Source organism: Tyto alba, unplaced genomic scaffold (assembly GCF_018691265.1).
Source record: "Tyto alba isolate M040663 unplaced genomic scaffold, T.alba_DEE_v4.0 Super-Scaffold_48, whole genome shotgun sequence".
Lineage (NCBI taxonomy): Eukaryota > Metazoa > Chordata > Aves > Strigiformes > Tytonidae > Tyto > Tyto alba.
Genome location: NW_024881324.1, coordinates 10206252 through 10219165, shown reverse-complemented (window position 1 = coordinate 10219165; position 12914 = coordinate 10206252). Strand labels below are relative to the sequence as shown.

At 40.0% G+C, this 12914-nt stretch overlaps 1 protein-coding gene across 6 annotated transcripts in view; it reads left to right on the top strand.

The window, feature by feature from the left end:
- HIVEP1 (HIVEP zinc finger 1) overlaps nt 1–12914 on the top strand; it is a 128164-nt gene that overhangs the window by 97967 nt on the left and 17283 nt on the right. For all 6 annotated transcript variants that reach the window (XM_042806630.1, XM_042806626.1, XM_042806627.1 and 3 more), the window contains 3 exons: nt 4666–4799; nt 6169–6344; nt 8402–8506. In XM_042806630.1, coding sequence (XP_042662564.1) covers nt 4666–4799; nt 6169–6344; nt 8402–8506 — 415 coding nt within the window. The remainder of the gene's footprint in view (nt 1–4665; nt 4800–6168; nt 6345–8401; nt 8507–12914) is intronic.

The window sequence follows — 12914 nt, the reverse complement described above, 5'->3', positions numbered from 1 at the left end:
ATTGACTCATGTTTGTTTTATTTTTAAAGAACAGTCTAACAGAAGAAATTCTCTGATAACAAAACTACTGCATGCCTCTTGAAGAACAAATTTTGTCTACAAACAAATTCTGTTTAGAATATAAATAATGGATAATAATATTTTGAAAAATATTTTGACAGCACCCTTTTAAACACTCTAGGAGTACTTAACTGCTGTAATAGGCAGCTGTCAGGTACATTTACAGTGCTTCTGCCACAAAAGAACCACCACAGTTACTAATCTTTCTTCAGTCTTGCTTGCTGACATTTTGAATGAAGCGCACGAGCATGGTGAAAATGAAGAGTTGTTCAGCTCTGCTTGCAGCTGATTTATAGGCTTTACTCAGAGCCATTATGAAGGAAGAAAGTGTAGCGAGTAAGCACCAATTAAAGTTTAATTGGCATCTCAGATTGTACAAGCAAGGTACAGGATGGCAGAAATCAAAAATTTCAAAGACCTGATAGGTGCTCTGACCTCACACCTCCAGAGTTTGTCTGCTTTCCCTTCTAATGACGCAGGCAGCAGGATTTCAGCTGCTTTCCAGGATGCTGCTGCTGCTGTTACAATATACCTCTGTATTGCCAGTCTCCAGTTAGACCTGGTAATGGAATAGCCGATGCCAACTTGGAAACTTCCTTGCAGAAGCCAGGTTTAAAGAAAGCAAAAACTGAAATTCCTCATTCAGTTCGAGCCCAGTAATTCTACTGTTCTTTCTGGTTGAGACTGAGGATGGAAAGTGTTGGAGGTCCTTTTGGAAATTAATATTCCATAAAAACCAACCAACCAACCAAACAAAGCCAACAAATAGATTAGCAAATAATTCTCAAAAAAAAAAAAAAAGATTGATTTCCTGATTAAAGCTTCGTGGGGTCCTGAGTTCCTTCAGGAACCACAGCTTAGTTTGCAAGTCTCTGGGGGTTATGTTTGCTCAAGTGGTTTGCACATTTTAACCCTGACCTGATGGAGAGCTTTAAGTGCTACTATAATCCAATTTATAAATAATAATAAAAATGCATCACTGCTATGCCTCACCTCCTCTCTCACAGTCGTGGGGCTTTAACTGCTGATCTTCTCACCAAGACAAAGCAACTTGCTGGACTGTTCCTGGGTTAGCCCCCAGAAATAGGTCGTGTTTACAGAGATCTCATGCTGCTGCATAACCACTACTAATCACTGTCACAAAAAAGGCAATTCTTTCAACAATAGATACCGTGGGAAGTGAAGAGACATGTGAACAAAATGCAAACAATAAGGAACCCCAGGACTTTGTTTGCTCTTCACAATTCGCTGCTCAGAGGCAATAGGTGAAGTTGCCACGTTCCAGTGATTCAGAGAACAAACCACAAAATGTTATTGTGAAAGAAGCTCCTGGAATGAGTACAGCACGTTAAAATGTAACAGGAGGTTCACCTGCATAGAAAAGGCTTATTTTATCTCCCTGCTCCTTTTATTTTATTGTTCTAGATGTTATTATTTTTCACCAGTTTTCCTCACCTGAAGTCATTGGTGGTGTATCAGGAGCCCTTCCTCAAGCCCCCACATTGATTTGGGCTCCCCTCTCTAAAGCGAATCAGTAGAGTGTGCAGTATTCCAGGGTGAAGAGTTTCAGGCAAGAATGGGCTGAAGAATGGAAAGTTTCTCCTGACTGGAAAGCTTTCCTTGCTTGGGTGATGTGCCACAGCAGTCCAGCTCACCACTGGAAAGTAGTTAAATGCAGAAGATTTTTATGTGTAAACTAGTAAAAGTTTAAAGATATTAAAAAGATTTTCCTCAAGTGGTTATGTGCCAATAGGAAAAATGTTTAATGAATATTCTAATCTGAAATTTATAACTTTGATGATTCAGGCTGCGGGCATGTTTTTTTTTCCGAGGGATCTTGTAAAGTACCAGAAGTATCTATTGAACTCTGGTCTCTGGGCAGTCCTAAGAGCAGGTTTTTTTCCAGTTTTATACCAGTAATTGAAGACGGTGGAGTTAAATTGCAGCAAAACAAGTGAAGTAGTAATGAATCATGGGCCTTGTCTCTATGGGAGAAGAGAGAGAAGGCTGTTAGAAAGGGAGGGCCCAAGTAGTGGTGGAGAGGAACATTTTACAGTGCTGCTGTTTTTCTACCCTTTCCACCAGTACATGTGGGGCTTGGGGGAATTTTAGGTACATTAAAGGATTTCCACAGAAGAAACTCATGCTTCTTAAAGACCGGCTGCTCTTTAAAATTTACAGAGGACCCAAGTCCTCTTCAGCATCAATTTAGATTTTTTCATAAAAACTAAAAAGACTGCTTTTTGCATTGTCAGTGAGCATTTCTGTAGATTTCTGTGACAGAAACTCTGTATTTCTATTAGAACATCTCTGTGATAGCAGCATTTTGCATGTTTATGACACTGAAACAACTGCTAAAATAGCATATAACCAGTAAATTAAAGTACATCAGTGGGAGGTAAATAGTAATTTGAACACCTATGTTGTGCTATTTTGTGTCTGTACATTAACATGTGTGTTAAAAAAAGAAGGAGTGGGGAGACAATCCAGAGGTATTTGGCCTTGTGTTAGTTTTTGCACTCTATTTTTGTGAATATACAGTTTATTGTAATGCTGTTTCACTGTAGTTTGGATAACAACGTGGGCCAAATATTTCTGAAATCTTCCTTTTTCTTTTGTCTTTTCATTCTTGAAAATTAAATCTGGAAAGAATACTTAGTATTTAGGATTGAAAGATCAGGCACTTAAAGATTGCATTGTTCCAGCTGCTGGGAGTATTTGTGTGGTATTGGTTTTTCTGTATGTATTCTGTATTTTCTACTACTCTTTTCTTGTTAAATTGCAAATGTCACCTTGCTACTCTTTGTTTGCAGTGAAAACAACAGCAATTCACGTGCCAGGGAGTGTATAGGAACTAGAACATGGCTGAATTGCAATTACCGGAGTAGGCTCCACTTCTGGTATTTCTCATCCAGAACATCTCCTCCTTTCACCTTGTACGAATGCCGTTAAAACATGCAGGGTGAAATTTCTTCCATCCTACACACAGGCAGCGTTGTCATGGGTGCTTTGGTAGAACTGCTCAAATATTTGAAAATCCAGCCCAAATCAATCGGAGGGCTGGCTGCATGAAGGCGTACGGGTTGGAGTAGTACTTGTGGCCTGTGTGGATTCCCAGGGCTTTGAATGGAATAGGAAGATGCTTTTCCTCTGACCTGTGTTAATTCCTCATCAGGTGGGAAGTAAAGGCGGTAGCTGGGACTGCAAGGAGGACTATGGGCAAGGACTGGGTGCCAGAATGATGTCACCCTTCAATATATGTAACGACTCGTGTAATTTGTCAGTCACTTTAAGGCAGCCAGTGAAGTCATTCCTTTTGCCAAGAATTCACAACCTTACAGCATTAAATTTTATAATGAGTAGAAAACATAAGGCCAGACTTTTTTTTTCTCTCATCATTTTATTCACTTATCAATATGAGCAAATGGGGTAAGTGTGCCAGCTACGTGGGTAGAACAGTTTATAAATACAGCAGTAATAATTGCTGGCTAATTGGATCGTTGTTGCCCATTTTATAAATATCCTAGACTTGGAAGGAGTAGATTTTAATTAATTGGTAAATGCTGGGGGAACTCATCCTCCTTTTTTTTTTTTTTAAAAAAAAAAAAAGGGGGGGGGGCAAAAAAGGTTCCTTAATTAATAATCAGGGGAAATGGAGAATTGTATTTTTGTTCTGCTTGACAACTGGTATGCTTTTTCCTGTAATTTGGTCTGGCGGTGGGAATTACGTGTGGAGTCCTGCTGAGGAAGGAAGGGTTCTGGAGCCCCTGTTAATAACCTCACCAAATTGGGAACAGTCAATTTCCACACCAAGAGAGGTTTTGTTTTTGTTTTTGTGGTTGTTTTAATATTAGACATCAGAATGTTACCACTGAGTATCTTCCCTGGATAGACCCCTCCTTCCCACCCTTACTCCTCTTCGCTGAGCCGCCGGAAAGCATCTCCTGCCAGCCACGAGGTGCTGCTGGCTGGTGGGTCGGCGGGGGGGGAGCCGAGACCTGCAGCTGTGGGACGGAGGGCGGCCAGGGAATCCCTCCCCGGCCCCGCTCCACACCAGGCAGCCGGAGCTGGGGATGTGCTCCTGAAATGTCAGGGCTCCAGCCACGGGGGAAGAGCGCAGGTTGTGCGCTAGTGTCCCTCTTCTTGTCTCAAGTTGCGGGGGGGCAGCGTCTCAGCAGCTGCAGAGCCCCGTCTGCACGGTCCAGTTGCCGCGCCGAGGGCAGAGGAGCGGAGCTGTAGCCGCTCAGGGAGCATTGGGGTTTCATCGTAAGCGTCTTTTCTCTTCAGAAGGCAATCTGTGAGCTAAAAAACGTCACCTTCGCCTTCCCAGAAGAAGGAAGAGGCATCTCCTGGTGCAGAATCAAAGCATTCCTGGTTTCCTACAGTGCCATAATCTCCATATAGATTTACCAGTCCACAAATAGTCAATGCGTACTAGAGAAGTTTTGCAAAAGATACTTTTTGTTTCATGTATCTTAACATTTTTTAAAAATCAGTTATCATAATTGTGGCTTTTATGATGCTTTTATTCATCATAACTTACAGGTTTGAATAGCGTATGAAAGATACTAATTTTAATGATATGCCTGTCTAATTTTCTTTCAGCGAGCATTAAGTAGAAAAAAAATGGCTGCAACTGAATTCAGCAATAAGGAAAACTCTGAATCGAGCACTGAGCACGATAAAGAAAATTCCTTTATCAAAACTGAACCAAGAAGAGTTAAAATATTTGATGGAGGGCAAGTATTGTACTTTGTATATTAGATATCATTGGGAAGATATTTTTCCCTTGTTTCTAGACTTTGCAGAGATGTTGCTTCCTGTTTCATTTCTTTTAAATAACAGTTTCCATACTGTCGGTCTGTGGATGTTGGCTTATGTTTCCAGGAAAAATCAAAAGTCGTCAGAAGTATGGAGCCATGAGAGTTACAAGGAGGGGTAATGAAATAAGGACCTGTAGGCAGTGCAGTTATTTTTTTTTTTTTCCCCAAAGGACAAACATTAATCAGCAGTAAAGACAGCTAGATACAGCCATAGGTGTAAATTCTTTTCCTGTATTTCTCTTACATGATAAATAATACCTATTCTGCAAGATGGTTGTGTAACTGTAGCCGGAGAGGACATAGTCCAAGGGCTAAGCAGCAGATCGGTACAGCCTGTGGCAGCCCGCTGGCATACCCAGCCTGGAGAACTCCCCATTTGAGAAGTGCCAGGGAAATAATTCCTGAGAGCCCTTGTCCATGCTCTGTAATACTGGAAATCTGTTGCCTGATGTGAATAGCAGTTGCGCTAGTCACCGGGCTGTGCTACGTACAACTCCTTATAAAACAGACCTCTTTAGTAAGAAAGTGCCAGTGACACTTGTAAAGGTTTTGAGCACAAATGAGACATGTTTTATTATTCTCGCAATCGGCGGGGGGCTCTAGGGCTTTCCCTTTCTTGGTTCCTGGTTTGAATCCAGGCCAGGCCAGCAGTTACACCATCACCAGGTGCCCGGGTGAAACACCGCTACGTGTCTCTGCTCAGATCCAGGCGCTGTAGGGAGCAGGTCACAAAAGCTAAGCACAACCTTTGCCATCCGTGAGCAGAGATATGAAGGGTGTAAGTGACTCTGAATGACTTTTTCCATCTAGAAACAGTCCCGGTAGGCTGAGTGCAGAGCACAGCTGATAGGGAATTTTAAAGACTTTCCCATTGTCGTAACTAACCTTGTTCCTTTTCTACGTTCAACGCAGAGCCTCAGAGGTGCTCTTTTAAAGCTTCCTCTTGGTGCCCAAACCTGTCTCCAAGAGCTGACACTTTTAAAAGTATGTTCCCATGTTGTGAAGAGGGAACTTGAAATTTTTAAATGCCTAGTATCAAACGGTACCTTTATTAAAAGAGATAGGCTGTTACTCCTAAACAAGTCCATGACTACCTAGTGAAAAATCTAGATATGAGTTTAACAAATAAGTGCAGAATTTGAGCAGAAAAAGAGCATGATTGGTTCTGTCAGTCATTCATTTTCATCTATTATATTACTTCTAAAATTTGGATAGATTAGGGGTTTTAACTAGAATTATCTTCCCATTACAACTAATTGCCTTACTTTTATGGTACTGTTTCTAGATACAAGTCAAATGAAGACTATGTGTATGTTCGGGGGAGAGGGAGAGGGAAATATATCTGTGAAGAATGTGGAATACGTTGCAAGAAACCCAGCATGCTGAAGAAGCATATTCGCACGCATACAGATGTCCGTCCTTACCACTGCAATTACTGCAACTTTTCCTTCAAAACTAAAGGTAGGGGTACTTTTCTGTGTACATTTTTCCCCTTTTTTCTTTCTACTTCAAAGTATAATTATTTTCTTCTCATATTTGGCTGTTCAGAAGCTAAAGAAGTTGCCTCTCCACGGAGGTTTTTTTTGTCTAATGTGTCAAATATTCGTAGTTTCTGATTTCTTTCTTTTCCTTTGTCTTTTGTATGTTTATTCAGATAATCACATCTTTATATGAATAAACTGTGTGGCATGCCACGGTGGGTGAGAAATTGGAGTGGAAGAGGGAAATCATATAGGAGCACGATGAAAGTTAGGTGAAGACAAGTGAGCTGGTTAACTGCTCATCGTCCTAGATAGGGATGGGAACACAGAATTTTAAGTCCCTAGTGGTGATCATTTGGAGGTACAACATCGACATATATTGTACTCCTATTGGCACTCAACTAGTCGCTCTGGGAAAGAAATTGGCCTTTATTAAATTACTATATTAAAATGTTTTTTATACCCTTGAAGGACACAGTTCACTTTCTATTTGACCTTCTAAGACCCAGAGATGGATCCCTGCTTTTTAAATCCTGTTTACACCAGATACTTAAATGGATCCTAGTTTAAGCAGGAGATATATTAAACAGTGGTAGATCCAGGACTCAAAATAAGTGAAACAGACAGGAGAAGTTCACAGCCAAAATACTTTCAGTGAAAAAATTCTAAGCAGTAAAATTTTTCTTGGCTCTGAATGTAATTCAGCAATAATCCCCCCCGGCTGTAACCTCAGAAATATTTGGTTTTAGGGGGTTCGAGACTATTCAGCAGTTGAGTGGAAAACTTCCAAGACATAACCCAGTGCTGCAGAAAGTGGGGTGGATAGTCTTCAGATGTGTTAAAACCTATTGCTGCATCCTGACACACTGGGTCATCGTGTTGCCTTTAAGATGAAACGCCGGAGTGTGAACCCAGTAAACTCAAGATGATGTTTTTTGCAGCGTAGGCGTGCTGGCTGAGTTCAAGTAATTAAGCTGTGCCCATTTGAAATTCTCCCCGGTTCCAGTTGTAGCAGGCACTTGTATTGGCTTCTTCTTCTGCAGTTGCTGCGTCCGGCTTTTGCCGCGGCTGCTGGCAGGGTCAGTCGCGCGGTTGGGTGTTTGATGTCTGGTAAGCCACCCTTCACAACAGGACAGTGTAGCCAGTAACTTCATGCAGTATGGAAAGCCGGGAAAATTGCTATTTGTGAGTCGATATAGTCCTGTAGCTTCGTAACAATCATTTCAAAATTCGGGGTGAATTACTACCTTTGTTTCAAAGCAGGAATAAAGTACTCCATAGCCAAAGACTCACCATTTCACCCACTGTAATTTCTCCCATTGAAATACCTCACAGGAAAACCTTTTTGAGAGACAATAGGAAGTTGTAAGTATAAAGTGAGCAGTTACCTCTAATAACATACATTTTGCAAATATCATCATTTACAGATCTCTGATCTACTCTTAACCTTTTCTTGATTGTATTTGCCGTATTTTCTTTTCGAAGGAGGAGAGAGCAGCCTGTGGGGCCTCTCAGCAGTTATGCATTCACTTTTGAGATTCAGATCAAATATGTTCATGCTCTGATTTTGAATAAAATTAATCTGTTTGTTTAGGTCGGCAGTGAAAATGATTACACTAAAAATAGAATCCATTAAATACTAAAAAAGCTGCAAGATAGGAACTTCAGTTTCGTGCAGTAGTTTTCAGTTGACATGACTTTGAAGACTGAATCAGCCTTTTTTATACTTTACCATAAACAAATGAGGGATCTTTTATACCAGTGTAAAATACATCATCATCTAGGATTTACATCCTATTCTCTTTTATCTCAGTAAAGAACTTCATGAAATGTAGCCAGAGAGCTTGTAGCATTCAGGATGGTGAATCTGCCGCAGCCCTTGACAGCTTGCATTGAACGGCAAGATTCTATCACATGGGAAGTCAAATTATACAGGTGGTTATAAAGGTACCTGAATAAGATAAGACATGTTGTGTGCGTATTTGTATACATTTGTATAGTCACAGAGCAGTTAATTTTTTTTCATTTTTTCTTAAGGAAACTTAACAAAACATATGAAGTCAAAGGCACATAGCAAGAAATGCATGGATTTGGGAGTCTCGGTAGGCTTAATAGATGACCAGGATGGAGAAGAAGAATTTGGTAAGAAACTAAAATCTTCTTTCTTTACTGCATTTTTGTATTTACTTTTTCATCCCAGTTTCTTACCCTCTCTTTTCCAAAGCTTAAATTCTTGTACAGAGAAAAGATTCAGAGATAAAAATCTTAGATGCTAGTCCAAGGGAGCAAGAAATACTGGAAAAACTTTCACGAAAAGAAATGACAAGCATATGCTAAAGATAAATTGCTGCTGAATTTTTCACAAAGTGTTATGCAGTTTATAAGTTTCACAGATAAATATGACAAGACTGAAAATACCAAAAAAACAGCTGTTTGTCTGGGAAAAAAAGGCAGTCAAATGTAGTGTTTCTCTGAAAAATAGTTATGCATGAAATTGTCAAAGTTTTGAGATGCACATTTCATAAAAATTATATCACTAACGTGCCACCCAAAACACAAGTATGGTGATTAGTGCTTTGCAAGGAGGCTAATCATCTTCCAGTGTAGATTTCTGTCCTCCTTCACAAGTAATTGGGCATAAATCGGCAGATAGACAGAATTTAGAAGTTGTGAACATTATTCATCTTGACCTGTTCTACTTCTGATGAGAGTGTTATCAAAATGAATGTGTTTGCTAATGATGGGAATTCTGCACTTCCTGCATCCCAAGACGGCTCCGCTGAAGAGGAGATGAGGTTGAGGACGGTCAAAGGGGCCAGACCGGGTTCACGTGGGTGTTGCTCAGCACGATAAGAAAGATGTGGCTGCACCAGCCGCAGTGAGGTGGAGAACAGGATTGTGCGTTAGGGCTGTTTCGGAGCTCGGCGTGTCTCAGTGCAGTGGTGGCATTTTCTCCTTCCTCCCGTTTCTCATCAGGGAGATGAATCGTGTTGCCTTGCCTTCTTGTATTTTTCTTCTTTCAGTGGAATAGTTTATTAGATTGCGGATGAGGTTTTGAGAGAGTAAAGCAGTGGGGATCTTTATTTAAACAGTAAAGGGCAAGAAAGATGAATGCACTTGCTCCCGTATGACAACCGCTAGCAGAATAAGCGAATCAGCTTGAATCTAATTCTAAATAATGCCGGGAATATGACTCAGCTGGTATGATTCAGTGGTATACTAGGTACAAAGAAACCTGCATTTTCCCTTTTTTGGCATTCTTCAATATATTCTTTTCTGGTAAGCTAAAAACATGTCCCCCTTTGCAATTTGAGGTACCAAATAAATAACACAGAAGATAAGCAGCAGTACAAATTACTGTCCTTTTCTCACAGACAAAGAGTTTTCATTAACATTTTCAGCCTTCACATGACAGAAAAATTGTTGCAACTTTTTTAAGCAACATTCTGTAGCTTTTGACATTTTATTTAGCTTTATAAACTACAGCTGAACAGGTATTTCCATTTACTAGGAACTGAAAACATTTTATTGATTGATAAATCAATATTCCCAATTGCATACATTAAAAACTGCATTTGTGGTTATAATGTAAAGGGAAATGTTTCAAGTGCTAACAGAGTTATCAGTAACACCCAGTAGAAGTAAGCCATTTCAAACATTTGTTGAAAGATTGCTTTTCTTTGGCTCTAAGACTATTTAATTGAGAGAGAGACTCTCCCTTCTTACATACCTTGTACAGGTGTGTGTAACCATAGTATAAATATATTATATATTCCCTGAAATATATTCTTTGTTTCAGCACGGTAATTACTTAATAAAATAAATACTCTATTTTGGAAAAAAGTCAAGACAAACATTCAACAGGATTTGCTATATAATCCATTAAATTCTTCCAGAAATTTAATTTTAATTTTAAGACCACAATGTTTTAGTGTTTGTCTTTTTGGGGGGTGGGGGTTTTTGTTCTGTTTGGTTTTTTTTTTTTAATTTTATTTTTCAGAATAGAGCAGGCAGCACTTCTTTCTTTAACTAAGAACCCCAAAGCAAAAAAACAACTTGGTGATAAAACCCCTACCTTCTCTAAACGATCTGGCTCAGGTACTCATAGCAAAACCAGCTGTGCATCCCAAAGCTCAGCACAAAAGTCCCAGCCAAGAAGCAGGGTAGTTGAGCCCATGACAGATGCGTGTTTGCTGCAGCCAAACCAACCTAGCCCCTCCAGCTGCTGCACAACACGGGGCACTTACAATTATCCATGTAAATTCGGTGAGTAACTGTATGTTTCAAAAGGGTGATTTCATCTCTCACCTCAGCTAGCCACACTTGAAGGTATTTCTCCTGATAATACAGAAAATTGCTCGTTGGCCCATTTTTAAGGCAGAGAGTCAGGAGGGGGAAAAAATAAAAGTGTGAAGTATTTGCATACGTGTTTTTTAAAATGTAGGTGGTTCCCTTGCCCTCTCCAAAATCCTGTACTTGCTAATTTTTTGGCTATGTTTGAAGGCGATTGAATATATCTGTTTTTTTGAGGTGTCGAGGCAGTCTCGGTTAGCAAAGTGACTTTGACCGCCTCTTTGGCTGCCCCTTCCCCCGGGATTCGGGGCTGGCCCCCCTGGTGCCAGGCCTGGGCTCTGGGGACAGCCCTGCCAGCAGCGCATCACCCGCAGAGGAAAACCTGATGGGCCACGGGCACCGAGCTGCGCTCACGGCGTTACACCTTTCGCCCTCTCGGCCCTCCTCCCACAGACGTGCGGGTTTGTGCCACCCTACCCTTTCGGCGCTTTAAAAAGCAACACCTTTAAACCCCTACATTTTTTACTTCAGGAGTTGCGTGGTCGTTGAAAATGCTCTCTCTCTTAGAGAGCAGCCTGCCCAGGCCCATCTCTTTCCTTGGTTGGGAGGCAATGTGAGATGCTGTAGAGGAAGGTGCAGAAAATCTGATAAGAAATAATTATGACCTCAGAAAAACCTGTTCTTCTTCCCATAGGCCTTCTGAGATTGGCCAATTTCCTGACCCGTAGAATGTCTGTCTGTCTCTAACTAATTCGTTATCTGAACATTTGGAATACTGATTATTCTTATGGCAATAAAAACGTCTGCACCTTTGCTTAAAATAACTAAGCTATATGTCTTCCACCAGACTTTGAATTAGAGAATCAGCCAGAAATGTAGCAAAGCCACCAACCTTTTATTTACTAAGGAGTTTGCTGGTTCTACTTTTATGTACGTTTTTTTAAAGCATAGGCAGTCATGATTATTTGACTATATAATTTTTTAGATTCATGTGAGAAGTCAGCTTTGACCTGCTAGCAGTACAGATTAATAGTGCATGCAGATTGAATAAGGAGTGAAAAATTGTGCACAGTTCTGGATGCAGGCATGCACTCACACACACACAGAGCCTGTTTTTCAGTAATCTGAGAAGCTGAAATTTCATTGTGCTGTAGTGTCTAGGGAGAAAAGGACGGGATGCTCTCTAGCTGTCTGAGACTATATGTGATTAGAGCTTTTAACATAGCATTCTTTGTATGTGGACTTGTCATCATTTGGGTATTAGTAAATACTTTCTGGCCTGGCTTTTTGTATTCAAAACCATTCCCTCATCCATTTATCTTTCATCTTCTGCTCTGTGGAATGTTCTTATCACCAAAATACAGGGTTACAATGTAAGGAATGTTAATATCTGAATTAAATTGTCAGACGAGGTGAACTGTTTAGTGTGACATACTGCAACTGGGGATATCCTCTTTGGCCATGTTGACCCAGCATTTTGCTATGCTGCCTTAAAAACAGCAATAATTTGTCTTCAAATTAAAACAGTTATGAACTTTAAACCTGTAATATTTCATATGTATGAGTGTTATGGTACGCCTGAGTAAACTTGCACAAGATAGTTACTTAGTGAAATCAGTAGATGGGCAGAACTTATTTAAATGGTCTCTATGGAGAAATTTTATCCCAAAATATTCATTACTTTCCCCATCAAAAGACCTAATTGTAAGTTTCAGATACGTATTTTTATATATATACATACACACATATATATAGATATATACAGATATATATAAAACCACTTTCACTTTCTGCAGTATTAAATAAACCCTTCTTAAGACACAATGGTTCTAAGTTAATTAGCTATATATTACTTATAGTAGTTCTTAAGTGAGTTTCCATGGCTCTTCATTAGCTTAATCATGACTCAGTCTGTGTTTTCATTGCACCTACATTTAAGGACTGAAAATAAATGAAAATCCTTGCAGTAATATCCTCCTTCTGCAAATAGAATGGAAGGCTGGTTCTGTATAGCTTGCAAGAAATAATTTTTTAATTTTTTTTTTTTTTTATACCAGTGTCTCGTCTTCAACTAGGTGTAGCCCTACACCTACAGTCTGGGAGTAGACTACCCAGTGCTAGGGTCGATTTGCAATATCCAGGTTACTCAGGAAGGCTTAGGGGTAAATAATCTTTAAAGGTTTTGGTTAGGTTTGCTTTGTTACTTTCCATACTCTTAGGAATGAAAGTTAAAAGCCCACAGGTTTGTTTTCTCATT